The sequence below is a fragment of the Danio rerio genome, chromosome 3 (assembly GCF_049306965.1).
Source record: "Danio rerio strain Tuebingen ecotype United States chromosome 3, GRCz12tu, whole genome shotgun sequence".
NCBI classification, from domain to species: Eukaryota; Metazoa; Chordata; class Actinopteri; order Cypriniformes; family Danionidae; genus Danio; species Danio rerio.
The window spans coordinates 25240501-25266701 of record NC_133178.1 but is presented as its reverse complement, the minus strand read 5'-3'; the positions used below and the strand labels follow the sequence as shown (position 1 = coordinate 25266701).

Here is a 26201-nt window from a genome sequence, read left to right as displayed (position 1 = left end):
CTGCCTTTTGGGTGCTATCACAGGTGCCTTTGATGTTGCAAAACAGTTTGTCGACATTATAGGAAGAAAACTTGCAAACATACAGTACAGCACTTCAGAGTCACAATGCTAGTGATCGAAGATTCATGTAAATGTGGCAAGCTGAATGCATTTGATACTGCACTGCATGGAGACAGTGGTGTACAGCCAGTCAGGATGCAGAACACAATGTGCTATATAAAAAAAAAGTATGTCAAATTCTATGAAAAAAATTTGCGAAAATGCAAGGCAGTGAAAATTGAACCATGTTATAGCATGGGCCACAGTAACTCTGCTGTTACTAGCTGGCCTCCATTACACTCACCCCCACAAACCACACTCCTATCTGGGTCACGGCATTAATGTAACCCCGTTAATTCTTGCGCCGCTCCAAGAATGATTCGAACCAGCATTTCAAGCATTGGGAGGCAAACATGCTAACAAGGATGCTAGAAGCTACAGTCTCTATAGTGTCAATGTTTTATTAAATTCAGGAGAATGAGGTTAACTTGTATAACTCTTATTAGCTGGCCTCCGTTACACTCATACCCCTAAACCTCACTCCCATCCGGGTCACGGCACCAGTTTTAACCTCTCTGATTTCACTTGCACCACTCCAAGCAGGATTCAATGCATGGAAGATTGGCATGCTAACAATAATGCCAAAAACTGCAGTCTCTATCATCAATGTGTCTCTTGAAGCCAGGGGAGTGAGATTTAATAGACAACTTTTTACTAGCTGGCCTCTTTTACAATCACCCCAACCTCACTACCTGGGTCACGGCATCAGTTTTAACCTCTGATTTCACTTGCACCACTCCAAGAATTCAAACCAGATATGGCAAGAAGGATGCTAAAAATGGCAGTCTCTGGTGCCACTGTGCCTTATGAAGAAAAGGGAGTGATGTTATGTATTATGGAGACTATAAGACAAGGCATATGGAGAGAATGCCTGCCCAAGGGCACATGTTCCCTGACTTCTCACTCCACGTCCCCCTTCTGCTCTATCTAGCAGTTCACATGCACCTACACTGATAGTGAATGTCGACATGCGCAGGCTCTTGTAACTGCACACCTTAGTGTCTGCTGCCCGAGGGACATTCTGCCAGCTATTCTGCAAGGGGAATGAAGTGTGACTGTGCCCTGCGCTTTCTCTCAAATTCATCAAAGCCTTGTGATCTCCATCTCAATGAGAGTGTTGTGAATTATAGAGCAGCCGCATCGGGGTAGCTGATTCAACTTTAATGATGTCAAGAATGCTGTGAACAAACAGCAGTGTCGGCGCAGCTCTGAAATGTCTAAGCAGAATCGCATTTCTCTGTCTGCTGAACTTCTAGAGAAAAATAAGAGGGACACAGAGGGTATTCCCATGGAAACCGAGTCTCCTTGTCGTGCCAGTCAGTGGCGTGCTATGCGGGATGAAAGATGGTCTCAGTCTTGATTAAAAAACGGTAGGCGATGCTTCACCTGGGTCCATCGTATTGGGAAGTCATCTTGATGGCTCCCCAGGGTTATCTCTCTTTTGCCAAATCTGACAGGTTAACACTATCAATTAGCAGCCATCGATCGGGTGAACAATAATAAAGGCTGCTTGAAAGATGATGTAGCCATACAGATTCACCCCCGAGGCTATAGCTACTCACTCGCTCATACAGCTGCATACATCACCAGCTGAAATGACTAATCGAAAAAGGGAAGCAGCAGACTGTTTTGAAACTTAATGAGGTTTATATTATTTATTTTTAGTTTTTTAATGAAATTACAATGATGACATTTGTTTTTTGTGGTTTGGGTATATTTTATAGGAGTGTGCTGATTTAGATATTTAAAAGTGTTGCAAAGATTTATTATTGAGCAATCAAGCCTGTTCTGGTGTGCAGTTCTTCCACGTGGATTTTACTAACAACTAATTTTTGCATATCCTTTTTCCCCCTTAATGTATTAGCAATTGCACTTTTAATTTGAGAAAGAAATGAATATATATTTATATACATATAAAAGAAAAAATAAAAGTGTTTAAAAATATATATGTACACTACCTGTCAAAAGTTTGGATCAGTTTTTTTTTCATGTTTTTTTTTTTAAGAAAATGATTTTGTTTATGAAACCGGTATTTATGAAATGTAAAAATAAAAAGTTACATAAAATTTAAAAAAATGTAAATAACAGCTTTTTTATGTATGTAGTTTGAAATGAAATGATTACTCTAGTTATTATTGCTTTTATTACTATTACCATTAATAATCATATTATTAATAGTTAATATAAGAGTGCTTTCTGAAGGATCATGTGACTCTGAAGACTGGATTAATGAAGCTGAAATGTATATTTAAATCCCTTGAATAATTGATTGAATTAAATTTTAAACTACGTTTAAACAGTTATTTTATAGTGCAATAACATTTCACAATTTTACAATTTGTACTGTATTTTTGATGAAGTTATTGCAGCCTTGTTGAGCAGGAGAAGCTTATTTTAAAACATTTATAAATCCTACTGACCCCAACCTTTTGACTGCTATAGTGTATATGCAAAATATGCTATCAAAATACTTGAATATTCATATTTATTATATATTTATTATATTTTTTATGTATCTACAGTAATATCTCTACAAAAAGAAAAGATGAAAACAACCAACCTGAAAAGCTGAAAGTAAACACATCAAGGAAGGTTGCAAGTTTTATCACTTTATAATATATTTTTTTAGGTTTGCCTGTAGAGGAAGATAAGTTGTTATCACTGTTGAAAACAGCAAACCATTAAAGATTGGATATCTGTAGAAATATCAGCAGTAAATTCTCCCTGTAACTTAATATATATATACAGTTGAAGTCAGAATTATTAGCCCCCCTTTGAGTTTGTTTTTCTTTTTTAAATATTTCCCAAATTATGTTTAACTGTGCAAGAAAACGTTCACAGTATGCTGATAATATTTTTCTTGTGGAAAAAAAGTCTTATTTGTTTTATTTCGGCTGGAATAAAAGCAGCTTTTAATTTTTTTTAAAGCCATTTTAAGGACAATATTATTAGCCCCTTTAAGTTATATATTTTTCAGTTGTCTACAGAACAAACCATTATTATACAATAACTTACCTAATTACCCTAACCTGCCTAGTTAACCTAGTTAACCCTTTAATTGTCACTTTAAGCTGTATAGAAGTGTCTTGAAAATATCTAGTCAAACATTGTGTGCTGTCATGATAGCAAAGATAAAATAATCAGTTATTAGAAATTAGTTATTAAAACTATTATATTTAGAAATGTGTTGAAGAAAACTTATCTCTGTTAAGCAGAAATTGGGGGAAAAATAAACAAGAGAACTAATAATTCAGGGGGCTAATAATTCTGACTTCAACTGTAAATACAGAAAAAAATCCTTACAGGAAAGATAAAAAAAGACTCTACAAACAAAATACAAATTGTGGGTACATATATTTACAATATGTTTGAAAAATAAAAGTATGCATGTTCCGAATGTAAATCTTCTCCTCTGGTTGACTGATCTGAATGAAAAGAAAAATATAAAAAACATAAACAGACCTATAAATAATTTAAATGATATATCACTTATACATTATATTGACTATAAAGCAGTTATTAAATAAATACCTGAACTGTTGTTTTATTAAACCTCTTGAAGGGTCATGACCTTGCCTAAAGGTGCATGGCAGGTAATGAACTGTAATCTCCACCTGTCAAATCTTTTTGAAGGCACACTCATATGTATAAAATATTATCATATTAACTAAAAACCAAATTTAGCAATTGTTTGTTCCACAAAAAAAATGAAATCGATAAAAATCGCCCTTTTGAAATGTAAAAGGCCATTTCGTGGACTGACTCTTGTGTAGTTTGCATGTGTCGCCACGAGGAGGCGCAGGATATATTAACATCCTCTCTTTCTCTCTCTCTCCTCCAGCGGAGCCCTTGCCAACCGCCCCCTCTATCCCCTCTCTCTCTCTCTCTCTCTCTCTCTCTCTCTCTCTCTCTCTCTCTCTCTCTCTCTCTACAGCGACGCGGAGCCACAAAGCGGACTGTCGGCGCACGGCAGTGGCACCTCGCCGCTTCAGGGTGAAGATGTTCGGCAGTCTGTGCGCCCGTAAGCTGGCTCGCCGATCGCGGTCTGCGTTAATAGCCGCGCTGACAGTGCTGCTGGTCCAAACACTCATCGTGTGGAACTTCAGCAGTCTGGACACGGGAGAAGACCGAAAAGACAACGGCAGGGAGAAGAGGGACCGAATCGGCATCAACAAAGCCTACAGCGAGTACCCGAAGAGCGGCTTCCAGAAGAGGCATCACCAGCCGCCGCTGGGAAAAGCGTCCAATCGACATAAACAGCAGCCGGTAAGGCGGAATTTCCCCGTTCATCGCGCTCCATTCATTCCTCGCGGTCCGCCGTCATAACGGGCCCTTTCCTGCTTGGGAAATGATGCCTGATCCCCAGAGCCAGCGTTTTGGGGTGTTTGTGTTTTGACGAGCGGAGAGAGGCTGGAGGTTTTGTTTGTGTTGTGCTGAAATGTAGCCCCTGTTGTCATGACTATAAACGGGGAATGTGACAGGCGTGCGGCGCGTAAAAAAGATGAGGTTTTGTTGAGGACTTCAGCATCTCGTGTGACGGATCGCTGTCCGTTAAAACTCCCGTTAAGTTGTGGCCATTGTAACGTTAGTTGAGGATGTCGGCGGAATAATAGGCGGTTCGGTTCTCATACGTTGCTTTCACATCATGTTCGTGTCATGTTATTAGTGATATGTGCTGGGAGGAATCTCGTCATGACCTTTAAGAGGAGTGAAGTGATGTATGATATATTATCCGCTTGCTGAGATGTGGATGTAGTTTAAATGCGTCAATTTTTTTTTAATTAATGTTTCAATGAAAGCTATATATCATTTAAAAATCAGTTTCACAATCAAAATTCCATTTAATGCCTTGATGGAAATGAAGTCTTTAATATAAGTCAAAGTAACTTAGCTTATAGACTGAAATAACTGGCTCTAAATGCAACATGTAAAACTTAGGTTGCATTATTGCTTGAACCACTTTAGCTATAGATTGACAAATTACCTTTGCATTACTTTTCATACACTGGTTTAATTTTTTTATATTCTAAACATGCATTTTTTAGTGTTTACTTGAATCCACATAAATAGTATTATTTTAAACAACAAATGTAAACCTTAATTCTTATTGCATAGTCTTAAATTGAAACATAAAATGTATGCAATCATGTTAACATACAATCCTTTAGATGTCAACTGTGGCAATCCAAGCAAGAGAATACATCTTTACAGAAGCCTCAGAAAATATCTTTGGCAGCATATTAAAGTCAGCATGTTTCCTATTGATTTTGTGCATTCGTGAAATCCTCCATCCAGTTTGCACCTTGAAACGCTGGGCGATCTATCTGGACATGATGCTCCTGCACTGAGTCTTTGCCTGCAGCGTTGCTGACAGACCCTCCATGCCTTGCGTTGAGGACAATGACCCGACTACATTAGGTAACATCAGTGCATCAGTAAAAATAGCTCTTTAAGGTTGCACATTCTTTCTTTCAGCATAACAGCTTCTTGCAGAAAGAAAAATGGTTTAAATCTTGCACTGTTTTGACAGTACAGTTTGCACAACATCTGAGAACAACACAGGACTATATTTATTCACCCCAATATCTGTATCCCGATGCTTTCATATTTGGCATTAGCCAGTATTAGATTCTGAAAGTATCATAACCTTGAATAAAAATATCATGATTTCACGGTTTTGGGATTACGGCTCTAAAATACATTCTTTTTATAAGTGGGTAAAAAACAAAAACATTTTTCCCCTTTGAACACAATATATTTGATTTTGAGAAACATTTATAATATTCTGAGTCAGTAAACATGTCAGACTAAATACTTCAAGTCAATCATTGACTTCTGCTGTCTTCGTTACTTTCAAAAACACAGATTTCTTTACTATTTAAAACAGCATCTTTTTTGCTGGAGTGACTGTTGTCGTAAAAAACAAACAAGCAAAAAAACGTTAATAAATTCTGACACATACCGTAAGAACGGTATTGTAAATTTTGGCAGTTTTAAAAACGTAACTTTTCCAAACCTTGGTATACCTTAAAAACAGTTATCGTCCCATGCCTATTCTAGATATTAGTGTTTTATGATGAACGTGCTGAAGACTGCTCCGGCGGCTCACTCAGATTTGAGACTCAGGCAAGTGGATAAAACATTAAAGTCTTCCTAATTAATTTGCACGGAATACCTTAAACGCCCCACTTCAGTGAAAGCCCTACTCTAGTCTGCCTAGTTTTTTTACAATTAATTGATGCTAATTATCATGCAGCATCTCATTAACACAATTCTCTCAAACATAGGTTTGCCTAATTTAATCAGAAATCTTTCTGTCATCAATAGCGCTGCTTTTCTCCCACTTAAGAAATATCATGCTAATTGCGTTCGTCTGAATCTGGTTAAAATATAAAGACTGAACAGATTTGCACTGCGGGCTAATGCTAGCATCGCCATTTGGCTACCATGTGGTACGGTTCCTTTTAATTGCAGAGGTGTTAATTTAGCTTTCTAATCCAGGTATAATGTAAACTACAGCAAGCCTGGAGCGGCGTTCCGTCTCATTTAGTTCCTTGCTAATATCCCCACAGACTTGTTGCTCTATCTGTGTCTAATGTGATAATTCTATTCTTCTGTGGTCGCATTTAAGCCCCCAGTCTAAAGTGCACATTATAATCCCTCCAGCACTAATCGACGGCAAATTCTCTGCAGGACTTGCTTCTCCGACAGTTTTGCCTTCAAGTTGTCGCAGTTTGGCAGGAGTGTTAATGTCCAGTAAATGTGTGCATGTCAGCAGCAGAATGGCTCGGTGCCATCCTGCCTCGGCGGTGTGAAGTGTGTCCGTCTTTCCGTGTCGTCTGCTCTCAAATGCATCCTGTAAAGCCATCGTCTTGCTCAGATCTGAAAGGAAGCGCCTGATTCATGTAGAAATAATAATAGAGTGTGGTGTGACCCCAGCGCCGGTCACCTTTCCGTCCGTGCTTTTGTTGTGTACACGCTCTGCTCTTCCGTATCTGCTCTGCTCTTGGATTTGTTTGTGGCCTCGGTGGGCTGTTTATTCTGGCACACCGGATTGGCCGAGGATTAAAGTGGGCACAGATTGTTTCAGCTGTTTATCTCGATCCTCGTCCTGAGACGGCATGGAAATCGGCGAGGTGGGAAGTCGTTAGAAATCCGAGAGTGTTTCAGAAGATACATCTGAGCCCCCCCGAAGGCTCTCAGACCTGCTGAGTCCCATAGGCAGGAAATAGATGCCTATCAGTCGGCTTTTGTCCGAAATTAATCTTCATCTTTAAAGTCGCATCGCTATTGGATTTCCTCACGGCTAATTTGTTGTTTCAAGTGATTTGTCTGTTCTGGCTTTCACTGGTGCGGATAATCATGAGCCTAGCGTGTTTGTGTGTCTGTCGAAAAAGCAGCGTGAGCCTTTGTTGTCCTGCTGTTTGGCTGTGGTGCTGCTCTCTACCTGGCCTCTGTTGACTCAAAGAGAGCAAAATAGATATGAGAGAGACCATTCAGGGGTTTTTTTGTACTGCACTTTGTGTAACTGCAGACTGCTCTTTAATATCACAGTCACAACTCTGCCGGTGCAAATTGTCTGCTCTTCAGCCTTTTTGATTAAAGCAATGTGAGACACAGATGACCTCTCACCTCTAGTGGGCCACTGCGCTGCCTTCTTAAACATGGCATTAACCCGAGCCCACACACAATTTGCGCCCACCGAAAATGCTGTTGAATTGCAGAAAATAAGCTGAATCTTTTATTTTCGCATGTATTTTTGCCTCGCTTGAATTTGATTATCATAGTTGACTATTTGAAATCTGTTCTGTAGATTTTGCACATATTTAGTTCCTATTTTAGCTCAGAAAAGTTAGTGGGTCTTACTGTACACTGACTGAACCATTTGCATGTTTTTTGTGGATTTCCTTTTTTTGTGCTTGTGAGCGGTGTATATTCCTTCCTGAAATTAAAACTGGAAGTTCCATTGCTTGTGAAAATGGGGATATTGGCCGTACACAATGAGAAGTGGATTAAGTCTCAGAGAAATGTGGTTAGAATTTAGTTTTGGTTACTGTTGTTTTGGCATACTTGCGTGAAGAAACTTAAGCAAAGAATTTCCAAGCCTGAGTATTTCAGAAAATGCTGATCCACTGTTTTTTTTTTGTTTCACGCGACAATCCCTGGGGTTTAAAGAGAATGGAGCGAAAATGAGAAAATATCCAGTGAGTGGCAGTTCTGAGTTTCAGTATGCCAGAGGTCAGGGGAGAATGGCATGCTCTGCAGAAGAGCATCTCTGAACGCACAACACCTCATCAAACCTTAAAAAGCAGATAAACAAAAAGTGCAGAAATGGTGCCACTCTTGTCAGCCAAAAACAACAAACAAACTGAGGCCTTAATTCATTAGGGTTCAACAAAATTTGACAGTAGAAGGATGGAAAAAGTTCTGATTCTGTTGTTCTGATAAATCAATATTTCTTTTTTCCACTATTAAAAGAAAACAAAAAAACAAAAACAAAGTCTCGTTAGAATATTTAATCCATTCTATGGGTGTTCAGTAAAAAAGATCAGGAGATGTATTTCTTCAATGTCAAAAATATTAGTCATTTATTGGTTACAAATGAATAATTCGATTCACAGAATTCTGTTACATTCAGAGGTGTGCAGAAATTTCATTTCCTGATTTGTGCTTTTATACAGAGCTGATATTAACAGGTGGAGTTTAGTGGAATTCGTCACTTGTCAGTTGTTCTCCAGTCCTCCATTGGCCGCACCCATACATACATCCTCTTTTTCTACTAATTCTCTGCACAACGTCAAAAGCACAATAATTCTCAACTGCTAATTCTGTGCTCACAGGAAGTTGCAGAGCTCAAATAAATTTTTGACAATCAGGCCTTTGCATTTCTATCAGCTTTATCTACGTCTGCAAAAATGCTCCATTAGTATGCAAACCATATCACACTCGAGAAGAAGTTTGGTTAATATATATATATATATATATAAAATAAAAATAGAATATAAAACAGGCAACTACTTATCAATTACATGGCACAGGTGATCGGTTGCTGTCGCTTTAGCTACCAATAAGCTTGCTCTTCATCATTTTAAATGCTGAGTTTTGTTTGTGCTAGCAATGTTCAGCTTGTTTTCGGATAACTCCACCCCAACTCCTCCTGTGTTTACAGGGCTCGACAAGGACTACCCTGATGGCCCGGAGCTAGCATGCAAAATGGTTGGGACAGTGGGCAGGATAGTTACTGGCCCAATCAAGTTTAATTTGGCTGCGATGGTTCTTTCTTACCTAGACATTTGTTTTGGAACCTGTCTTGTTTGCCCAGTTAGCACGGTTCGTTTGACATATGTGTATCCCGCAATCGCGCAAGAATCCTCGCCAAAACAATCAGGCCGAGATCGCCTGAATGAGATGGTCTCGGGTCAATTGAAACGAACTGTGGAGCGTATCGATTGTAATGAGAAAGCAAAACAATTCAACGAACTAACAAACCAGGCACAGTGTATATCACAGTGTATTATGGCTATGTAGTAGCCACATATACGGCTATATGAAGAGAAAAATATGGCGGGATGTCATACCTACCGGCATATGTGCATTTCATGTCGAATAAGCAAGTGAAAGCATGCTGAAATATTATAGAGTAGTGTTTAACCGTTTATTAACCATCTGATATTTTTCCATATTTAATCTTATAATATTTTGTATTAAATCTATTGTTTTGTTCATTTCTGCCCTGACACCTCGAAAGAATTATCAACATTCATCTGCTATATGATCTGACTGCAGTCTGGGTTTATCAGTTATTTCTCTATAATTTCTCTATAATAAGTCTGTAATTCATAATTCTAGCTAACGTTTTTTTTAATGGATAATAAATTATATATATATATATATATATATATATATATATATATATATATATATATATATATATATATATATATATATATATATATATATAATTTTTTACAAATTTATTTACATCATGATTTTAATTTTTTAAATTGTCAGTTGTATTTAAAGAAAAGTTATTCTGAATCAATAGTGTATGTATACAGTTATTTATAGTGTATGTATACAGTTACACATTATTTAAAATAAGTGGCTAAGAAATAGCTATTAACTGCTTTTTTCAGAAATATTTTATTTATTTATTTATTTTTCGATTTTACCAGCGTTGAACCTACATCTGGTACATGGTTACATGTTTGTTATGCTTGCAGCAGCAGTGTGTTATATTCTTAGACTGCATGGCTGTGAATATACTGGCAGATAAAGGCAGCAGCAGCGTAGCAGATCTATGCCGCCAAGACTAAACACATCAACATGGCTATATACATATATTCATTACCATACTAATTCTCTCTGAGAATTGTCATGACAGAAATCTAGTTATATTAGCCAAGCTCACTAATTGAAACATTTGTGCTGCAGGCAGATGCAGTGCTGAGTGAAACATGCCAGGTGAAGAGCTGTGATGTTGACCACTGAGTTAATTCCACATGTGCTTGGCGTGTTTTGGGGGCCTTTTAATGCAGCAATAAACAGCACTTCCTTCATTTGCTGTAACACGCTCTCATTAGCCAGATGCCGCTGCGCACCAGGTGAGCGGGACGCCACATTTGTCTTGTTACTGCATGTTCTGATTCTCCTCAGGTCAGCCGGTCCCACATGCTCAAACACCGCTTGGGTCCTGTCGCCGCAGGACGTTCCTGATGTGAGGCTAGTCTGGTTTGATGGTGATCAATCTCGTATGTCGTGCTCTGCGTGTGTGCTGAATGTGAATGTGCTTGTTATCTGCCGACCGGTCGCCACCTGAATTAGCAGTGGGCTCCCAGAGGGAGGGGCTCTGGGGACCGAGAGTGACATCAGTGTCCATATAAACGCAGTATGTGGAATAAACAATCATGTTGCAGAGCTCCAGATAGCACACACAGTTCATCAGGCACCAAGCTTTAAAATAATAAAGCCTACGTCTCTTAGTCCCCCAATATCACAAATCTAGCTTGTAGGTGTATATATCAGGCTTTCTGTGACTTTTAGCATTTAAAAATCCCCACTAATGCAACAGTTAACAAAACAGACAGGTACCATTTTTGTTTTATTTAAGTGATTCCCTTCTAAGAAAGTCAGAGGTTGTGTTATCATTATATTTCCACCATTTACTGAATTTTAACAACATGATGGTGAAAGTTACCAAATGCAAGTTATCATTTACACAAACAAAAATTGAAGAAAAAAAGCTTTTAATTCAGCAATAACATTACAGTGCTTGGTATATAAATATGAAGTGTAATTGCTTTCATAATCAGTAACATGACTGTGATGGTGTTGTGAAATTTGATTACAATATTATGCAAATTTCACTCTGTTTGTTCAAACTACTTAATTTAAATGAGCTGAAACAACACAATTCTTGTATTTTTTAGGCGGGACATTTTATTTGTTTTATTTTCAATCCACTTTAATTTGTAAAAACATACAAGTCAACTTAATTTCTTAATGTTGTCCTAACACAAATTGATTTTAGGATAGATAGATGCAATGTATTTTTTAATTATTGCATCAAATTTATTTATTACACACTTATTTTTTACGTTAGCTAATTACTGAACCGTTATGACTGAAGAATTACATAATTTTTAAATATGTTTTAAGTATGTAAAAGAAGAAATTATACATCAGTTATAAATATATAAACAGTTTTTTATATTTACAAAATCCTGTGTGTATTCTCCTTTATAAATTCGCACAAGCCTTAGAGCAGGGGTGCCCACACTTTTTCTTATAAAGGGCCAAAAACCAAACTTGATTGAGGGTGGTGGGCTAAAGGGAAATATATCAAACTTTATTAAAATTGCCATTGGTGATTTCCTAATTTATTTAATATTTTAAAAATAGCTAGAAAACTTTTATATACAAATATGCATATATTTTCGATGCATCATCATTTTATAAGGAACTTATAACAGTAAAAAAAAATCTGTTTATAACAAAATGGAGTTACACTAGTCAAGCTGTACCAGTTTTTTGCCTTGATTTGCTCACAAATGTCTTCTGCATTGTTCTCACTCCGTTGAGTGACAGTATTTATATTTTAAAAATCTGATTTATTTACAGCATTTAATCTATACAATTATTATTAGTTAGTTTTTTGTAGCTTAGAAATGACACAAACAAACAAAAAAAAACTGTTCAATTGGAAATGACGATCTCTGTTAAAGGCATTGGCCCCAACCCTCCACATCATTCTCACTCTTTTCTCACGTGTGATGGTGGGCCAAATCAAAGGTTACCATGGACCAACTTTGGCCCACAGGCCCTAGTTTAATGTATTAAAGGGCCACAAAACCTTCCACTTTTGATTCAAGTTTCCTCAGAATATTTTCAAAAAAGCTTCATAATGGGCGTGGTGCAGTGTGAGTAGAGGCAGGAGTGGGCGTGGCTGGAAGAGCAGGGGAGAAAGAGGGGAGTAAACAACTCAGTTGGCTTACAAAATGAGACACAAACTGTGAGGAGACCCATGATTTTGTAGTTTACAAAGTTAAAATGCAAAGAAATAAACAGTAAATAATTTAATGCCCTGTTCTATTTATTATTCGTAATTTCATATAAACATAACCACAATTTGTTATATCATCATAATGATAATCACGATTATATAAACAATTTAAATGAGGAGGGCTTCTCTCCACCTCAATCCCCGGGTCTGAATGCAGACACAGTTGATAGCAGTACAGCATTTCTCTTTTCCTGTCTATTTCAACTATTAGTGCTGCTTGTAATCTGAAGGATTTTAAACATAGGCGAACACAGCACAAATTTAGGTGATGTGTCTGAATGGTAACGAACTCAACTGATAAAAGTCAAAGGCTGCCATTCTCCAATTCTTGTACAGCTCTCCCAACAAAAATGCTTGCTGCACACAAATAGCTTTTCTGTATCCGGACTGACAGAATCGCGGGGAAAAAACATGCATTAAACCATGTGAATCATGGAAACAAGCACATACTACCCGTGCTGTGCAGACGCGGTCTCACCCATTCATTGGGTCTCACAGCTTGGCAGGTCTGCTTTGCCTTCGGAAAGCATGTGCTCTCATGAATAATAAAGAAGCAGTCTCTTCTCATAGGATAAGAAAACTCCGCTATGTATAATAATGCGAAACCGACGTGTCATCACTTCACTTGTAGATTCACGATACGTCGCAGATTTTGATCTCAAGATTTTGAAGATAAAATTAGCTGACAAAAGCTCAAAATTATCCAGTTTTACCCACAATTAAAGCTGACGGGTGCTACCTTATTGATGCTCAACACACACAAATCTGTTAAAAAATGTTTAAAAAGTACTCCAGGGTGTCCTGAACCATAAAGGCTAATGATTATTCATTTAAATAAAGGTTTATTAAAGTAGCAAAGAAATGCACATTTAAAAAACATAATGCATATAATGATCTACTACACACACCAGAATGTAAGAATGAAAGATAAGGGTTGTTTTTTAGCCAACTTCTGCACAGTCTGTCACGTTACCATTAAAAATAAACACATTTTTTCCCATTGTCTTGTCCAGCCAACTGTGTCATTCCCGGTCACGTAACTCCTTTTCTTAGCAGAAACTCTGTTGTGGATACATTGTCTTTCTCTCAGTCTTTTTCCTGTTATTGAGTTGTTCCATCCTCTCCTCGCTGTGCAGTGCTGACTCACACTCCGTCAGTATATGCCTGAGTGCTTACCGGCCATCTCTCTCTCTCTCCATCTCTCCCTCTCTCTGTCTCAACATTTGATCCAGGCTGGTTTTTGTTTTGCTTGATCATCAGAAGTTGCCCCAGGGTGCTCATTTGCCCCAGCTTCAGTTGGACAGCTGCCCTGTTAGCACTTCCTCTTCTCCATTAGCTCTTAAACAGGGAGGGAAGTATATCTTAGACCTTGTAAAGATTGATGATTGCAAAGCAGGATAGTTGCTTCAAGTTGTTTTTGCATTGCGCTCGAAGGCTAGAGGTGATTCTCTTTCATAAGGCTATACCTTCGTTCCAAAAGAGCGGACCAAACAGCGCATTTTCATCTTTCTCTCTCTCTCTGACTGTTACGTAATGAACCGAGCCAACACCTATTGATTTGTTTCTCTGTGTTAAGCTGATGGTTATCAGAAACAATTCCATGATGTGCTCTCTTAATGAGCGGCCTCGGTCCCGTTGCCTCGCCAATGACTTCATCTAGTAAAAAGAAAGCAAACAGCTCGGCCCGATTTTATAGTTCACGCCGAATGCTGTGATAAAGACTTTCTTTTCCTGCCTGAGCCACCATCGTCAAAATGCTTTCAAGTGGCTGAATGTCTATTGTGTTGGGCTAGAATATTTTGCTAGCAGTGCTTTATGTCTTTTGTAAACATGTCCATAAAAAGTGAGCTAATTGTTATGTAAGCTTGACGGCACAATAGTGGCCTGTCACAGATATTGGAAAAACAGCAAATTGGTGCACCGTAATGCTACCATTAACATAACTGTGGTCGGTCGCTATTCATACTTGGCTTAAGTAAGCTGCTGCAGACCCTTAATTCTATCTTACCCCATGTCATTGTTGGCACCTATTTGTTGTCACTTATTGTGTGAAAATGGAAGAGGACGTGGCTTAATGATGTTTGGTGAGCATTGGGCGGGTTGATGGATTGGAATTTGTGCCAAGTTCATATTGACTTGTCTTTTTTTTTTTTTTTGAGACGTCCATGGTTTGAATGAACTATTTGCAGAATATTAGGGAAGATCTGACTTTAAATACTTGATATGAGTTTACTGTCTTTGGGATTTGACTAGGCATGGGACGATAACCGGTTTTAAGGTTTACCACATTTTGGAAAAGTCAAGGTTTTAAAACCGCTACAATTTTTTTGTGTTTGAAATAAATTTGTGTTTTTGAAAGCAATGAAGAGAGCAGAAGTCAATGATTTACTTAAATTATTTAGCCTGACATGTTTATTGTTCCAAAGTATTATAATTGTTTCCTTAAATAAAAATATATTGTGTTCAAGGGGGTAAAAAAAAAAATTTTTTTTTACTCAGACATTTAAAAAGAACTTATTGTAGAGCAAAAATTGCAAAATCTTGAAAACTTATTTTTATTGAAGGTTATCATACCGTCTGAAACTTATACCGGCCTATATCTAGATTTGAGTCAAATCAGTGGTGGAAAGAGTATTACTTGCCCAAAACTGTACCAAAAGTAGAGTAAAATATACCCCTTTTAAAAGTGCTTAAGAGAAGTGAATAGTGAGCATTAAGGTCTGTGTACACCAAGATGTTTTTTGCTCGCGTTTTCTATTGACGTTTAATGCCTCGTGACTATATAAAGGCTGTCAATGTAATCGTACACACCAACGCGCAAAACGACGGGAGCAAAAGCATCATTTTAAAAAAATTGTCTCATGCTTATTTTTTTTTTTCAATGCGCCACGTTATAACCTTCTCCACCAATCAGGTTGCCACTTTTGTTCACGTGCACGGAGCTGCTGAAGTTACAGTAAACAGCACTTGGAGGCGCTCAAGCGCAAAACTGTCAATGCGAGTGCACATTGAAGAAGATGCCTAGAGGCGATATGAACGTGGAGCTGCTTATTGCTCAGAACAATAATCGCTAGAGCTGGAGCTGCTACTTGAACCATCTATGCTTGTTCGAGTCACCAGTAACTTTAACAACAAGCGTGTGAACTTCCTCTCTTCCTCTTTTTCTGTTACAAGCGGGTGTCGGAAGCTTAAAGTTGTGTAGCGCCATCTAACATCAAGGAGTGATTTTGCATACTCTTCTGCTTGACGCCAGTGAAAATATCTTGGATTTGAATGCAGAAAAACATCTCGTAAAACACTGATGATAAACCCGTAACATTCTGTAGTTGATTAAGTTATTGTTTAACGCCCTCTAGCCTTGTTTTTTTTTAGTCTTCATGCAGTAAAAATCTTTCTTCTTCTCATAAGTGTCTAAAAAGTCTCTGATTTGCATGTAAAGAATTTCGACATCTTCTTGGACCATTTTAATACTTCCAAACACTCTGCTGCATTTATAAAGTGCCCATGTCTTGAGGTTGTTACATTCTATGTACAGTTTGGTTGTACGAGAATCACAGGACTGATTTTTCCACTTAGCCAATCTCTGTAGACAACAAGAATAAAATAAGTTAGTGACTGTAGGTTAAAGGAAAATAATGGAGTACAAGAACCTAAAAAATGTACTCAAGAGGAAGTAAAAATACACATTTTAAAAACTACTTAATATGTTACAATTGCTGAGGAAAAACTACTTAACAACAGTAATTTGAGTATTTGTAATTTGTTACTTTACACCACTGGATTTAACTGAAGTTATAATCTTTTGTGTAAGGGTGTGTTCTCATTTGTAGGTTGGTTTTCTTGCTTTGTTTATGGCTGCATCTGAACTAATGTCCTTTTTTTGTTTTGTTTAAATGTCTTTAGTCCGTGTTGCATTCATATTTCATTCAATCCTCCCAAGAGTTTATTTGGAAAGCCCATTTAGACCAATTTTTTTAGGCACCTTGGTCTACTTGTTTAGTGTGTAGCAACAGGGCTCAGATGAAAACATTGAAAATTATTCAAATGAATTGCACTAACAGAGTTACAGTAGTTTTAATTGAGCCAAAATCAAAAATCAAACGTTTTACATTGCTACTAGTTAGTGTAGGTATCAGAATGTAATGTACATTATGAAATATGGATTTAATTTAGAGAGATGTTAAATAGAACATTTAACCGTTATATAAAATAATTATTATTAAGAAGTAATAATAAAGAGTTATCTTTTTTGTTAAGTCTATATGAAGTATAAATGTGTGATCGTGTTTGGATAAATTATATGCAGAATCCCTTGGATGATAAACTAATATTGAAGTTCTTTCTGAATCCAACCATTACTCTATTGCTGATATTAAGATTCTATACTTTTATGTTGAGTTGAAACCAAATGCGAACGTGCAACACATTTGCTGCTGGTCAAGTTTAAACAATTGAACTTGAGTGAAAACTTTGCATCAAGGAAAAAAACATCCCATGAGTAAACTAGAGCTAGTGACGTATAGCTTGGCATCTATTGTGAACCCAGCGTTTCAAGCGAGGAAAACAAGCCAAAGTGCATATTGATTGTGCAAATCTGATATCCGGTATCCTAAATGTTTGGATGGGGTGGTGGAATTTTTTCACTTTTCAAAACCTAAAACCCAAGGGAAGAAATACCAGCGTGGATCAAGCTCTGTGAGGGGTGCTAAAGAAGCGGAGTTAAGTTGGTTTTGTTTGTGATATTCCTAAATCATTCAGTAATAGTCAGCAATAACTCACACACCTTTTACCCTAAAAAGATCTAAAAACTGTGTTGCCTATAAAAATACAAAGCAGGTTATGTTTCAAACCTGTCTTTTTCTTTTTCCCGCTCGATATTATGAGCATTGGTCTGTTTAAGCCCTCGCCATAGTAGATATACTAATGGCAATCATAGTGTCATCTGTTTCAAGCTACGAATATTTGAAATGACATAAAAACAGAACAAAACCGAGATCACAAATGCAATCAATGTACTTCACCCGCAGCTGTTTTTCAGTTATTTATAATACTCATGTCCATGTCAGAGCTACAATTCACTGATGTTTTCATCTGTCTTTTGGAGATTTAGTCATTGGTGATGATGTTATAGCGGGTTAGTGTCTGCTTTTTTTATTTGATGTCGGAGTAATATTTGCTGCTACGGAAATTCTATTTGTTCATTTCTGCTATTTATACTTTGATTTGCATTTTTTTTTTATTTAACTACAAATTAGTATAGAAACTGGATAAAGAGCACACAAACACACTGAGAGTTATAGGTACTGTACATTGTTATGGGTCAATGATGCTAATGTTCGGCACAAATCCATCAATTTCGCCTTTCTGGCTGCACTGTCCATGGATGTTACCTTGTCAGTTAGTAACGCCATATTTCATTGCACAACAATTAGACTATCAGGCTTTTTGCCTTAAAAAAAAAATCACGGTTTAATTGGTTATTATTAGATCATTTTTAAATTTCACCTATCCTGCTGTGCATGAATTAAGCTGTTGAATGGTCAGCGTATGAGGCTGCATACATATTGTAATAGGCACGAAAGCTTGTCAGGTGTAGCAACAGTAACTAAGGAGAGCGGGGCTTAGCGAAAAGTTGATTATTTTGTAATAAATTATAATGAAAACACTTAAATAAATATAAAACCAAAAATCAGTCATGCTACAAGAGAATTTAGGCATCATTAGAACATTTACAGCATGAGTTATGAAATATGGATATTAATTTGAAGATAAAGATTACATTTAATCATGTTCTTGAATTGTAAATAATTTATAAGATTAAATTTAAGTCAGCCTCAGATGATAGCAGAGTTATTCCTAATGTGCTGTAAAAAAAGGAAGATTACCACTCACAACATGCATGCATTATCAACTAAGAATTATACGGTAAATAATAAAACAAATCAATATATAACACTGCCAATGACCAATAGAGCACAGTACTGTTATGTTGTGCATCCCCATATAATAAATGCAGACATGAATACAGCTGAAATATACTGCTGTACAAACACATCAGTAAATGCACTAATGCATGTGTAACAGTTTCATATGTTGTGCTGAATTGATTATTGGAGAAGGCTGTGGTTGAGCAGGAGTCGTCGAGTCGAGACGTTGATGCTGCAGATGAAGAGAGGTGTTGTGTGTTCATGTGAATGCGTTCAGTGTGTGGAGTGGAAAGCGTTGGTCAGGGTGTGACTGTGAGTGTGGAGGTGTGTCATGACTGTGTAACCGTGTGTTGGTCAAATGAATGAATCTTGTGTTACACATCGGTCAGTGATGGCTGGAGGAAAAATAAACTCTGCTATTTACTGGCTTTACAGCCACCATTCAGACAGGTTGTGACCCCCTGCCCCCACTGTCTTTCCATCTCTCTTTCTTTGCATCAGTGTTGTCTATGTACTTTTTTGGCATAATAAATAATGGACTCCGATAATTTTGGAGCTTCTGGAATTATGTTTACTGTGGTTTTACATTGTAAAACCCAACAGTCAACTCTATCAAATGAAAAGAGAATCAGAATCAGTTTTATTGCCAAGTGTGCTTCACGTTCACACACAAGAAATTTGTTTTGTCTACAGAAACTTCTAGTGTACATAAAGTGACAAGTGACAACACAGAATAAATATGAGGGGAAAAAAAGGTGATAAACATTAAACAGAGATGCAGTTAGTCTAGAAATCTAGATGTTGAGTTGTATGTAGAGATTTGTTATAAATATACAGGTTATAAGGTGCTGTGTACAAATGCGAATGTAGAAAGTATTGCATTGTATATTGATATAAGGTGCTGTGTACAAGTTCGTATGAGAAAGTATTGCACATATTTATTGCACAGTTGGGGGATATTTAACTATTCATGAGGTAGATGGCCTGAGGAAAGAAACTTTTCCTGTGTCTGGCTGTTTTTGTGCTTGGTGCTCTGAAGCGCCGACCAGACGGTAACAACAGAGTGTAGTTAACTTGACTGAAAGTTAATGCTACTCATTTGAAAAGAATTTTGAACTCAGCGTTGCATGTCATGATTTAATTAAATACCTCATTACTTCAACTTAAATGGAGTGAGTTCACAGTACTCATTTAGATTAGTTTTTTTAGCTCAAATGGTTCATAGCAATCAACGGTTCCTCAAACGGTTTGAGTTGCCTTAACTTATTGGGTTTTACAGTACTCAGTTGGTTTGAGTTCTCTTCATTTATTGGGTTTTACTGTGCTCAAATTGCTTTGTTTACTCAAATGGGTTAAGTTCACAGTACTCATTAGGACTAGTTTTTGATCTTTAATTGTTTGTTGCAATCGGTTTCCTCAAATGGTTTGAGTTACCTTAACTTTTTTACCGTGTAGTATACAGTATTCTGTGAATAACAGGTATTAAAAACATGATAGAAAGAGTTTGCTAGCTCATATAAAAATTGTTTTGGTGTAAACCCAGGGCAGTCTGTGTTTAAAGTGCCAGTCTATTGGCATTGCCAAATTTAAAGTTTCGCAGGACAAAAGAAAACTATGTACAAATGAATAATAATTAGTTAGAATAAGAAAAACTAAAATATTTTTTTTCTTTATTGTTTTTTATTATTATTGGCCATTCTAATTTTGCTAAATTCTAAAAGCAATTTTGTTTTATGCAAGGCTAGGCCAGTTTCTTAAAAACATAAATGTTTTGTTTTATTTTGACAATTATTTTAGTATTAGCTATGATCATATCCCCTGTAAAAGCTTGTAATTAGGGCTGCACAATATATCGTTTCAGCATTAATATAGCAACAACAATGGTTAATAATCGATAACAATTTAATCACAGTTTTTCATGTCTTTTGCATGTGTTTTTGAGGCCTGTGACTGTACGAGGATTTTAAAAGCATTCAGGCATAAGAAATTGTACCGTTAGTAACTTTAATAATGATTGATTTTGTTGAATTATTAATAACAATAAAACACTGTTTATTTCAATACACTGCCCTACGGAATAATCCCAATCAATCTAAAATGATACGTTCTTTCTAAATAGAGGTATTGTAGTCATCTGGTGTAATTATATTCATATCACAATCTATATCGCAATTAGAGATGTAACGATTCACCTGCGATTCGATACAATTCATGAAACTAATCTCATGATAGTCGCAAGTTTTTAAGAAAATGGTTTGGAACTAATTTAAGGTGACGAGCTCATTCATTTGTTATCTTAAATGCTGCACATTTTTTTTTGCTAAATAATATATTTTCTGCCATAATGAATTGCTATTTTAAAAACAAATAAATTAAAATAATAATAATAATAATAAATGAATAAATAACACAAGCTAAAGAAGACTCATTAATATAAACAAACTAAAACTGTGACTTTGCTGGGATTTGACATTTTTAAAAAAGAAATATCAGCATATCCATGTTTCTGGCACAAGCAGAGGTCTTTAACATGTACAATTAATTATTATCAGTATCAGTGTGATACACTTAAGATGAGATAATCTTGAACAATTTTAAATATTCAATAATAATAAGCAAATGATTCAAATATGCATAAACTCTTTTGAAAAGGAGAGGTTAAAGTTAGTCTAATAGGTTCTGTATCAGCACAGCTTTCTCTTTCAGTCTGAAAACCATCTTCACACTTTCGCTATGAAAACACTGATGCACCGTGTGATCTCTGTAGCACTGGATCCTCCGGTCCGCGTGGTTTTGTTATTTAATTATTTTTTTTTTTGCGTATAGACGTCTGTAATAGTAGTTTTTCACTGTCTAGACGGTTTATGTGCATCATATTCATCATTCTGTTAGTGTAACTGTCTTTTTGCAGTATTTGTACACAATTTTTGTTTTGTCTGGTGCACTTCACCGCTGTCATTTTACCTTTTGCTCGCCGCTGATGTGCAGGGAAAGTAAGTTTGCACCTGTAAACACAGCGTCCCTTCTGTTCAACAAATGCATCGTGATTCGATTAACATTTATGCCGGTTTAAATTTTCAACCGGCTCACGGTGAATCATTATAAAACTAATCACAATATACACAATTTTTTTTTATCAATCCGTATGTATTTGTTCCCTGTCCTTTTTATATATATATATATATATATATATATATATATATATATATATATATATATATATATATATATATATATATATTTAACTTTTCTGTCTTCTGTATTTTTTCTAACTTTTTTCCATCATTAAATACATGTTTATATTTAGCATATTTTGTCAGTTTTTTTTTTTTTTTTAAAAAAGAGTGTTTATTTTAAGCTTTCTTTGATTTGTAAAAATAATCTATAGAGCAATCATTTTCCTTCTTTTCATCTTTCTCTCTCTTATTGTCCCTCTTTTTTGGTTTCCCACCTTTATCTCCCTCCCTCTCTGTTTCCCACCAAACCCCCACACTAACATTCCCACACCTAAAATTATATTCACACTCATTGCATTCAAAAATATGCCCCACCCCACTCTCTCACACACACACACACACACGCACAGTGAAATAGCCAAACAGGTTGAAGGGTCTCAGTACACAAGGTCTGAGCCTGTTATGTCTGTCCGTCTCTCTTCCTGTCTCCTCTCCGAGTAGGTCTCTCACAGTCTGTTTCTCTCCGCCGTGTGTATTGTGTCCACTGCATTCCTGTGCTGAACGTGGGCCAAAGCGGCTCGTCCATGTATCCGTCAGCAGCCAGCAGCCACCATAATCCACCAGCATCAGATAATCACGCTACTCTACAACAACCTCATTACACACGGCCTAATATCTACCGCGGATTTTAGCAGATGCAATAACAAATACTTCAAATCCTTAATCCCAAGAGTAGACAGAAATCCCATTGGTAAGCATCTTAAACTAGTTTTAGCGTTTGTTTGTTTTTGTCTTATGCAGATAGCGAGAGGCAACCTGGGAATTAGGCCTGGTGGAGTTGAATGCTTGAGTGTGAAATTCAGAGAATTTAAATCACTCTACACATTTTTTTTCAAGGCCTCGTGTTATCCGAGAACTCTCATATCTCATTTATGGGGTGTTTGTAGACACCATAAACGCTAAAGCTCATTTCTCGACGGAAAATCATTTGTGGACGTCTGTGAATGTCATCAATGAATCGCGATAAACAAGGAGAACGTTATCTCAAGATGTTATAATCTCAAATAGCTTTGCATACAGGTCATCATCAAGTGCTCCCAAATCGCTGCCTTTTTTTTCACAAATGCCATTTCATCCATTCCATCGTACAATATGCGTCCTGCAACAGAGACCTAATTAAAGTGCGCTGGAAGGGCATAATTCTAGGCAATGCCTGCTGGGGCTTGTGAATCATGTCAGCCACATGTGACCAAGACGCCGGCTCTTTCACAGCCTGATCACATGACTCTTCCACTTTCTTTTTTTTAGAGAATGCGAGAATATCACACGCTGATGTGAATTCCCACCGAGCCTCTGAATGTTCTTCAGTCTGTAAGGCTAGGTTATGCTAATAATCTCCCTCCACCACCCACTGTTAGATTCCCCCGACTCATTCTGGCAGAACAGAGGGTCCCGTTTGCACTCTTTTTATATGTACCCCCCTGTGAATCCCTCTAAACAGCTGGTCGGTGCGCCTAAGATCACTGTTAGTGCAAACAGCAGGTGCAAATGCAAAGTTTGCAATTGATTTCTGACACATTTCTGCAGACCGCATTTGAAGATCGGCTAGATGATGGGTATGCATGCTCAAGATGCTTCTCTGGTGGGCATCCAGACTCGCTCTCTAGCAGTGATTAAGAGCAGGCACTGTTCAAGGAGAAAACTACATTTTATGTGTATATAAAAAAAATCCCTTAATCCAGCATCTACTCAAATCCCTGGCGTAATCCTTAGCAATCCTAGAGGGTTTGAGAATACTTTGTGTTGGTGGTGTGTCTTTATTAACTCTTTGTCTACACAGAGTACTGCTATTCACAGTATGTAAGTGGTATAATCTCTACCTTAGAAGGCATGGACTGTTTGCAAAAAGCCCTGCTCCTACTCAGTATTTTTATTTAGTTTGAAGTAAATCAACATACTTAAAAAATAAAAGTCTCAGCAATTTATGGTTCAAACTCTTTAAAGGGCCATGAAACCCACCTGTCTCAGAAGGGTGTTTTCACACCTCTAGTTTGAAAAAAGTGAGGAAAGTAGGTGAGTCCAGCTTTGTTTATGCAGTATTTGTTTTGTTTTGGCAGTATAGGTGTATAAACTAAATTGGCCGTAGTTAATGAGTGTATGTGAATGTGTGAGGGTGTTTCCCAGTACTGAGTTGTGGCTGGAAGGCCCTCTGCTGCACAAAACATAGGGTTGAATAGTTTATGGTTCATTCCACTGAAGGAAATGAATATTATTACTAGGATGCAGTTAGAATCCTTTTTCTAGCTGTTTTTTGAATATTGTTCTCAATTTAGCATTTAGTATTGGAGGAATATCAAACCACCAGTCATGAACAGTGAACGGGAACGAGAACGAGAAAGTTCTGGAAAAAGGGGTTATATGAAGGTGCAGAAAGGAGCTCACTTTTCAACTTAGGGCTTTTGGAAGGAATAAGCATTCTTAACAGGAAAAAGAAGTAGAAAGTAGGTGCAGTTTTTTTTCCTATATTTGCACTCTATATGCAAGCATTAAAATGTTATTATGGCAAAACTAGTCATGGGCTAGTATAAGATTCTGACCTTATAAAAAAAAACCTTGGCTAAAAATATCACGGTTTCGTGTTATGACAGTATTGTAATAACTGCTCTCAAATTTGTTCTTCTGGGTAAAAAAGCAACTTTTTCCTATTGAATACAAGATATTATATTTTTAGAAACATTTAAAATATTTTGAAACATGTCAGGTTAAACCATTAAAATAAATCATTGATCTGCTACCCTAATTAGTTTACAAAGCAGATTTCTTGACAACTTGAAAAGATATCTTTCTTTTCTTTGGATATAAAGTATCTGAGCCACTGCACTGTTCAGGTGCACAGCACAAAGAATGCACATAGCAGCATAGGATGTTGGTTTAGAAGCGATTTTTTTTCTTAAATGTTTTCTGAATCATGTGTTAACCGGTAGCTTTTGATGTAGAGGGTACTTTTTTTGCTGGAGATACTGTTGCCCTAAAAAACTAAATAAAATAATTGTTTAAAAAAAAAGCATACATGTAAACACACAAAAAAGAAAACAGAAAATTGACTTTTTCGAACCGTTGTAAACCTCGAAAATCGTTTCATGCCTAGCCTAAACTCACTTGCAGCATTTCCAGCACTTTTTGTGTTACGCATGTTGTTATAGACAAAAGAGTATAGAATATTGAAATTAGCTATCCGTTAGCATATCGTTTTTTCCAAGTGAGTTCTTCTTAGATCAGGAAAATAGACTACACCTTTTGCCACTGTAAAAGGTCTGGCTGCGAGTAGTATAACATGTGGTTGGTAGCTTGGTAAAGGCTCTACCTCTTGGGAGACAGTCTTTTGATTGGAGCGAGATTCGGTGGACAGGTGAATCATCTGATTATGAATCACCCTCCCACATGGTCTGCGCTTCTTCACTTTAAACTGTAGAGAAAGAATCGCTTAATGTCAAGTGTCTGGAGTACAGGGATGGACCAGTCACTGAAGCACAGCTCTCAGCTCGACTTTTTCACTTTGGGGTGCCCTTTTAAAAACTCCAGAGAAGAGAAATGGGGTATCCATTTAAGGCCAAATTCACAACCTGGAAAAGGTTGAATAGCTGAATGAAAGGAATACTAATGAAGAGAGGGAATTGGCTTATTCTGACTTTGCTCGTGCCCTCTCTTTCTTTGTAGTTAAGAGTGAATGGATGGTGACTGAACTGAGAGGTGTCAGCTTATGGTCAATTACTTTTTTTAAGCTAGATTTATCTTTAAGTTATATTTTCACTGTTTGAAAATGGTGTGATGTAATGTCAAATGCAATCAGGAGGTTCAGGAGATTGAAGCATCTTGCCAAACACACCAGCTGTTAAATGCTTTTGGGCTACAATTGGTATGTGGTGGTGATGATGATGTAATATGTAGGTGTGGTTCTGGGGCTCCACCTTCTTTTATATGCAATCCATTACAGTTCGTTTCTTCAGTTCAGTCCGTCAAGGTCAGACATTTATATAGACATAATTAGGCATGGGATGATAACCGGTTTCAAGGTTAACCGTGATTTTAAAACACCTAAAAATTCTGTTATACCATTCCTAAGGTATATGTAAGGTTTTTTTTAAGTGTTGTAAATAAATTTGTGTTTTTGAAAGCAATGAAGTAGAAGTCAATGATTTATTTCACTTATTTAGCCTGACATATGTACTGTTTTAAAAAATTATAAAGGTTTCCTAAAATAAAATAGATTGTGTTCAGGTATAAAAAAAGTTTTTTTACTCAGACATTTAAAAATAACTTATTGTAGAGCAGAAATCACAATACTTTGAAACCGTGGTATTTTTATCTAAGGTTATTTTACCCTCTGAAACTTGTAGCGACTAGACATAATATATATACAATGTAAAACCCAACAAG

General features: G+C 36.8%; 1 protein-coding gene across 1 annotated transcript in view; it reads left to right on the top strand.

Annotated features, from left to right (window-relative positions):
• The first annotated feature begins 4098 nt into the window (after window positions 1-4098).
• xylt1 (xylosyltransferase I) overlaps window positions 4099-26201 on the top strand; it is a 106494-nt gene continuing 84391 nt past the window's right edge. Inside the window, 1 exon segment of the mRNA NM_001172397.1 lies at window positions 4099-4365. Within this exon segment, the coding sequence (NP_001165868.1) occupies window positions 4099-4365 (267 nt within the window).